At 30.6% G+C, this 8,790-nt stretch overlaps 1 protein-coding gene across 1 annotated transcript in view; it reads right to left on the minus strand.

The window, feature by feature from the left end:
* LOC119614918 (gamma-butyrobetaine dioxygenase) overlaps positions 1 to 4,269 on the minus strand; it is a 5,848-nt gene extending 1,579 nt beyond the window's left edge. Inside the window, exons 1-4 of the mRNA XM_037971011.1 lie at positions 3,800 to 4,269; positions 3,472 to 3,688; positions 3,256 to 3,382; positions 2,850 to 3,158 (exon numbers count right to left, since the gene is read on the minus strand). Of these exons, the coding sequence (XP_037826939.1) occupies positions 2,850 to 3,158; positions 3,256 to 3,382; positions 3,472 to 3,688; positions 3,800 to 4,093 (947 nt within the window). The 5' untranslated portion in view covers positions 4,094 to 4,269. The remainder of the gene's footprint in view (positions 1 to 2,849; positions 3,159 to 3,255; positions 3,383 to 3,471; positions 3,689 to 3,799) is intronic.
* Positions 4,270 to 8,790: the final 4,521 nt, after the last annotated feature.

Raw genomic sequence — 8,790 nt, forward strand, 5'->3', positions numbered from 1 at the left:
TTAAGAGATTTCGAAAATTTTCGAACTAACAAAAAAAATTTGGAAAAAGAAATTTGTTCGAAGTTTTTTATGAAACAGAGACATTTTTATAAAAAATCTATTAAAATGGTAAAAAAATAAAAAAAAGTAATTAAAATTAATGCATAAATTTTCGAAAATTTTCTTCTAAATTAAAGAATTTTCTATTCAAATTCATAAACCAACTAACTAACTAAACTACTAACTAACTAACTAACTAACTAACTAACTACTAACTAACTAACTAACTAACTAACTAACTACTAACTAACTAACTAACTAACTACTAACTAACTAACTAAACTAACTACTACTAACTAACTAACTACTAACTAACTAACTAACTAACGACTAACTAACTAACTAACTAACTACTAACTAACTACTACTAACTAACTAACTAACTAACTAACTAACTACTAACTAACTACTACTAACTAACTACTAACTAACTAACTAACGACTAACTAACTAACTAACTAACTAACTACTAACTACTAACTACTAACTAACTAACTAACTACTAACTAACTAACTAACTAACTAACTAACTAACTACTAACTAACTAACTAACTAACTAACTACTAACTACTACTAACTAACTAACTAACTAACTAACTAACTAACTAACTAACTAACTAACTAACTAACTACTAACTAACTAACTAACTAACTAACTAACTAACTAACTAACTAACTAACTAACTAACTAACTAACTAACTAACTAACTAACTAACTAACTAACTAACTAACTAACTACTAACTAACTACTAACTAACTAACTAACTACTAACTACTAACTAACTAACTACTAACTAACTAACTAACTAACTACTAACTAACTAACTAACTAACTAACTAACTAACTAACTAACTAACTACTAACTACTAACTAACTAACTAACTACTAACTAACTACTAACTAACTACTAACTAACTAACTACTAACACTAACTAACTAACTAACTAACTAACTAACTACTAACTACTAACTAACTAACTAACTAACTAACTAACTAACTAACTAACTACTAACTAACTAACTAACTACTAACTAACTACTAACTAACTACTACTAACTAACTACTAACTAACTAACTAACTAACTAACTACTAACTAACTAACTAACTAACTACTAACTAACTAACTAACTAACTACTAACTAACTAACTAACTAACTAACTAACTACTAACTAACTAACTAACTAACTAACTAACTACTAACTAACTAACTAACTAACTAACTACTACTAACTACTAACTACTAACTAACTAACTAACTACTAACTAACTACAAACTAAGTAACTAACTAACTAACTAACTAACTAACTAACTAACTAACTAACTAACTAACTAACTAACTAACTAACTAACTAACTAACTAACTAACTAACTAACTAACTAACTAACTACTAACTAACTAACTACTACTAACTAACTAACTAACTAACTACTAACTAACTAACTACTAACTAACTAACTAACTAACTAACTAACTACTAACTAACTAACTAACTAACTAACTACTAACTAACTAACTAACTAACTAACTAACTACAACTAAACTAACTAACTAACTAACTACTAACTAACTACTAACTAACTAACTAACTAACTAACTAACTAACTAACTACTAACTAACTAACTAACTAACTACCTAACTAACTAACTAACTAACTAACTAACTAACTAACTAACTAACTAACTAACTAACTAACTAACTAACTAACTAACTAACTAACTAACTAACTAACTAACTAACTAACTACTAACTAACTAACTACTAACTAACTAACTAACTAACTAACTAACTAACTAACTAACTAACTAACTAACTAACTAACTAACTAACTAACTAACTAACTACTAACTAACTAACTAACTAACTAACTAACTAACTAACTACTAACTAACTAACTAACTACTAACTAACTAACTAACTAACTAACTACCTAACTAACTACTAACTAACTAACTAACTAACTACTAACTAACTAACTAACTAACTAACTAACTAACTAACTAACTAACGAACTAACTAACTAACTAACTAACTAACTAACTAACTAGCTAACTAACTAACTAACTTACTAACAAAAACATTACAGAAATATTTTGACCTTTCTTTGTAAATATTGGTAGAGGGATAAACGTCTACATTATTTATACAGAATCTCTTCGTGATATTAGTGTTTATAAGAAAATTTCGATCTTTGTCATTTTCTGAGGGGAACTTTGTATGGGTTCTAGGGTAAAATGAGGCCCGATCGTTACGAAAATGCGCAGTATAAGTTAGATTTATATGAAACTAAGTTCTTCCGGTTTTTGTGGAGATACTGCTTCCTATTCGGGGGGTACGATTTTACGGGGACTAGGTGAAATAATAAACCGAGTTTAACCACTAATCAATATTCTTCGTCCTTGGGTCAAAAAATGGATATGTGACGAATTTTATCAAAATATCTTGAAATCTTCGATCTGTAACGTGCGGACAAGGTTTTTAAGGATACAAAGACGGACAGACAGACTCAGAAAGTGATTCTGGGCCGAATATGGGGACTAATAATTTTGGGTGTAAGGTATAATTACAAAATATTTTTTTCCACTCCAAAACCACTGTCTCTGATTATCTTTTGTCACTACCATGAATAGCTTTAAAATTAAAAGTTTCTTCACGCCATGCCAACGTTAATGAACATTAAAAACGACTCATTCTTCCCTACCACAACGAACAAAACTGTTCTTGACAATAAATTTGTTAAACAAATCCCTAAAGTGAAAAAAAACAAATATGTCCTTAACACTCTGTTTCCCCTTTTTACTTACCATATTACAGGAGCACGCCAAATATTATGAAAATGTTTATCATCCTCACTGCCAATATCATTCCAATCCACTAGAGTTTCTGTTAAAATCTTATAATCCTCTGGATGTTCCTGTTTCATGCGATCGGCAATATGGAAGGCATCGACCAGTAAATTACTGCCACCTTGTGATTTTGATTGCACCATGCAGTGTAAAATATTACAACTTGGTTTGTATTCATAATAAGGTAAATCAGTGTGCAGTGGCAGAGGATCCGAAAGATAAGCGAAATTTTTAGCACCCGGTTTTGATTGTACAATAAATTCTTCGCTAAGGTGTTGGGGTGGGGGAAAGAGAAAAAGAACATTAATTGAAATTTATTTGTATTTTATGGTGAAATGTTTTTTTCAATGTTTGTTGTAATTACCCGTATGTTGTGCGTCGTATAAAACCAACACGTTCAGCTAATTGTCGTACGACAGTCTTTTCGAGCGGGGAATTTTGTATCATAACCACACCACGTACTGCCAAAGCTTCAAGCCATTTTTGAAGGGCTAAAAGTTTAAGAAGTTTCTTACTGATTAATTTAATTAAATATAAAGAAAGGTAGGTAGTAATTTCCAAATCTATCTAATTTCCTTACCCTCATCACTGTTCATCACATCTTTAAATTCCAAAGTTTCAACAATATTCTCAAATTCTGAACCCTGCCAATGTTTGGGTTTCGGACGATAGAAATCATTTAAATATTGTTCACGTCTCTTATCATTAAAGGCACGTTCTTGCAACCATTTTAAATCGTATACCGATTGATGCTTATCACTCCAATTGACAATTAGTTGTTTTGTGTCATTATTTGTCTTTTCACGAAATGAAAAAGAAAAAAATACAAAAAAATTAATGGATCATTAAACCCAAAACCGAGATAAGTTAGCAAAGAGCCATCTTTATAGCAACACAATCAAACTCACTTGCAATTTTTCGACCTTAACCTTCACATCAAATTTATCCCAATCGTGTTTACGTGATTTGGAAGTGGGATGAAAACATTGTTCGCAATAACAATTATCACGTAACCAAACACCGGGAAATTTTAATGGTTCTTTTGATGGATTTAATGTAACATCTACATCGTTTTCCTCCTGAATAACAACAAATTTTTCATTCTCTACTGCAGCACTTATGAAACGTTTCAACAATACTGAGGTTGTCTGTACGGGATTGGTTTTATTATTGATTAAATGTTTTAAGGTTTTGGTTAACATTTCTTTAAGATTTTTATATATTTTTTTTTTTTCGTATATTAAATTCAAAATAAAATTATTAGCTTTCTTTAGTTGTCTCTACTTGTTGCCGGCTTTAAAAAGACTGACTGGTTTCATGCTGTCTATGTTTTGTAGCGCCAGTCTAGACATACACAACTTTCGCTGTTTAATCAGTTCTACCCCCATCAATTAGTACTGGTTCGACTACTACAAGTGCTTAATATTAAACTGATTAATATTTAACATTTCTTTGTTATATTTGTTGTTGTTGTTGTTATTTTATTTAAATAGTGTGTTTTTATTGTAGCAATTCAATATCAGTAAAATTATGTATGCGATTCAGATTATTGGACTTTGTAGCATTAATTTTAAAGTGACCAGATAAGTTAAATAAGATAATAATAGAAGAGCGTTTATTTAGGGAAATATTTATTATTTATAGGACTGCAGTTTAGGTTTTCTTAGTATTACCGATTCTGTTAAATCAAGACAGAGGGCCGGCCTAAAGCCAATACCTGCCTAAATTTAATGAGTCGGGCGCGTAGGGACATAAAATAACTGAGAATGTGTATTCGGGTATGGCCGATACACCAATGATTGGGCCATACCCGGCCATAACCGAATACACCAACGATTAGTATATTAAAAATTTTTATAATAAAATGTTTGATGTCTTTTGTCTTTAATCTGAAATATTTTAACAATTTGTTGACAAAAAATTATTTTCTAGAAGAGAGGTTATATGGGGGCAAGGGTAAATGTGAGCCGATCATTATAAAGAGATTTCATAGAGGGATTTACGTTAACATTAAATTTATTTATGCCGAGTTTTATCGTAATACTAGTGTTTATAAGTGAATTATTGATCTTCAAGTTATTTTGTGTAGGGGACTTTGTATGGGGGCTGACCCTAGACTCGATCACTACATTAAAGTTTAAAGTGTTATCTACGATTCTCAGTACCAACTGAGACGAAACATTGCCGAATATTTTATCCTCTGAAATATAAATATATGTACAATATTGTACATATATACATTTTCATAGGTTGTTTTGGATTTTTGTTTATATCTCCGTTATTTATGGGCGGATTTTTAAATAGGAAACTCCTTGAAAGCATGTCTGACCAAATTATTGAAGATTCGGATCCCGAAGATATCTGGACATGGCTAAATCAATTCCGCTATCTGTATGTATCCAGAATATATACACTTTATGGTGCCGACATATTATATTGTGGAAATTACAAACAGAATGACAAACTTATATATACCCTTCTCACGAAGGTGAATGGTATTTTAATTTAAGTTGGTTGAGCTAAAGTGATGATCTTTTTACAATAAGTCTCGATTAAACAAATCATTTAATGAAATATGGCGATATAACAGACTAAGAGTATGCTGGATATCTGGCCACAGGGGTCACCCTGGCAATGAACGATCTGATTACCTCAAAAATAGGGGCATACCTTAAAGAGGAAAGTTGTTGAAAGCATGTCTGGCAAAATTTAGATTCCAAAGATATCTGGGGTCTTGAGAAAACTGATTTCAACAAACACACAGACAAACGGACATGACTTAATAGACTCCACTATCTGTAAGGATCTAGAATATATACAGAATTATATTGTGGAAATTACAAACGGAATGATAAACTTATATATACCCTTCTCACAAAGGTGAAGGGTATAATAATCTAAGTTGGTTGAGCTAAAGAATTGATCTTTTTACGATAAGTTTTGATTAGACAAACCATTTAATGAATTAGTTAGATACAACAGATTAATATTATGTTGGATATCTGGCCATAAGGGTTACCCTGGCAATGAACGGTCTGATTGCATCGAAAATAGGAGCACACGACATCTTTTTATCAGCCCGAATCACTCTTTAGTATCCCACAAAGATACGCTAGAGGAAGATGCGATTCGTTGGTCGTATAGATATTTGATCGCCAGTGTAAACCTTCAATGGAAAACTTAGCTTACCCGGAAACCAGGCAAGTAATATTAGAGCAAAGTGGAGGTACTTACTTTTGGGATGAATAACTACTTATTTTAGTTCGACGAGGTTGAAAAAATGACTTATTATAAATGTGCTAACCCGACTCTACCGGACTTAAACGAAGCTCTATATTTGTTTTCCGTGTTTATTAATCTATTCACGGATTCAGTGCTCCAATAACAAGATATTTTATAGTGCTATTAGGAATAGTTTTTACAGAAATTTATAAATCAATGAAAAAACGACTGATATAAACTATGGTTCTAACTACTAACTTCTTATTAGTTGATCCGACGCTCCAGACAATTGGTTACCATTCCCATTAAATGAAATAAAATAATGTTATTGATAACGACTACTCATTACCAGATGGCATATTAAATAGCTTTATTGCCTAGACTACTAATTACCAAAATTTGATTTTTTTCGGGGCTACAACAGACTTTAACCGATAGATCGTTTAATAGCGCTAACAAAATGAAAATCTCTAAAGCTGGTATCGCTTAACGAAAGTGATCTTAGAATTCAATCCCTGTTCGTGTCTACAACATGACTTGAACCGATAAATCGGTTAATAGCGTTAACAAAATGAAAATCCCATAAACTGTTATCACTTAAGGAAAGTGATCTTAGAATACTAACGGGAATATTCATGTTTCATTCAATTCAATTTTTCAATATTCATTCATTCATCTTGGTGAATGATACATGGAATCAATATATGTAGATTTTATGGCGATCAGGAAGAACCTCTCAACACATATTGTGTAATTGTCCATCGCTTTGTTTTCGAAGAATAAGAACTAGTGACTAAGAATATATTCACATTTGTTATTTTTGAGCGTGAATTGAACCTGTTATGGTGAACAAACAGGCCACACAAAAGATACAAAAAAGTGTAGTAATGCTTAGTGATCTCAGTAATAAAATCGAAGTTTCAAATGCAATAAAAACAATGGCGCTGACCAACATACACGAGACCCAGATCCGTATTTAGTGTCGGGAATTTTATTTGTGAGTAAAACAAAACAACTGTTTAGCTCAATATTTATAAAAACTTATATAAGAACTTATTTATAAGCGAGCGTGTCAAGTACTTGTCATGAATATCATCGCCATGTAAATGTAATGTGTTAAAATGTTAGAATAAGAGTAAAAACTAGTGCCTAAGAATATATTCACCTTTGTTATTTTTGAGCGTGAACTGAACCTGTTATCGTGAACCAACAGGCCACACAAAAGATACAAAAAAGTGTAATAATGCTTAGTGGTATTAGTAATAAAATCGAAGTATCAAACGCAATAAAAGCAATGGCGCTGTGAGTACATACTACAACTGACCAACGAACACGAGACCCAGATCCGTATTTAGTGTCGGGAATTTTTACTTGTGAGTAAAATAAAACAACTGTTTAGCTCAATATTTATAATAACTTATTTAAGATCTTATTTATAAGCAAGCGTGTTAAGTACTTGTCAACAATAACATCGTCGTGTAAATGTAATGTGATAAAATGTCAGAATAAGTAATGAAAAGTTGTATTAATAGATTTTTAACTAATTACATTTCAATGTAAGTTTTTCTTGGGATATAATTAGCTATAAACATGCTGAACATGTTTCCATCTAAAACACGTTTCATGATAAATTTCCAAATATTTACATATGTACATACTACTTACTAATGCATCTGGTAACCTTAATCACTTATGCACACTTCAAATTTAATTGACAAGTGCTTCCGAAAAAAGCATGTGGCAAACACTATTAAATCAAATAAAATAAGAGACTATAAATACAAGATAATACGTCACAACAAATTTCATTGATAAGGATAATCATGAGAGAAAAAAACATAGAAAATAAAATCAACAACAAACTGAAAAAAAAAAAAAAAAAACAAAATAATATAAAAACGAACTATCATCTCATATGACACATTTTCACAGAGTATATGTATGAATAGTAATAAAAAAAACAGCAGCAAAATTCCATAGAATATTAAACTAAAACTTACATACTAGATACAAATACAGATGCACAAACTCACACACTTACATTTGGAATAGGAGATGATAATGTTGTACTCTAGTAACAAGAAACTATTACCCATGTGTATCTATGTACTCTGTTCGATACATAGTTTCTTTTACTTTTTGTTTTAACGATAGACAGTTAGACGTTTATAGATGGAGAAGGCACACAATGAGTTAGTCAGTCAGTTAGACGAACAGAGTTACAATGTCAATGTAGTAAGTAAGTAGAGTTTATATACTCGTTACATGCAAAAAGCAATAGATTCTAATATACATTTTATTGATTATAAAATTGTAACATATTTATGGGGTTAACGAACCCACCCAATGACTCTGCTCCATACAATCTATAAAAAAAAAACGTACACATGAAAATGACGACGACTACGACCATGATGCAGCAAAAAAAATAGAAAGAAAAAAGTGGGAAGATGTTCTTCAGCAATCTATAGCGACACTCAGTTTTACAGTAGATAAGACCACTTGTCTGCTGTGAACTATTATATGGAACCTCATTGAAGTAGTGACGTAAACTAATTTAATTTTAAATCGTCTCACTATTTAATCTTAATAAATTTAATTATGAACACAAGTTTGTATTTTTATTATTTTTTTGGAGAATGTACAAGTTTAGTTTACTTTTATTTTAATTTAATTA

This window comes from Lucilia sericata, unplaced genomic scaffold, assembly GCF_015586225.1.
Source record: "Lucilia sericata isolate MDLA Ls3-8-SP2 unplaced genomic scaffold, ASM1558622v1 Contig003655F_arrow, whole genome shotgun sequence".
Classification (NCBI taxonomy): Eukaryota; Metazoa; Arthropoda; class Insecta; order Diptera; family Calliphoridae; genus Lucilia; species Lucilia sericata.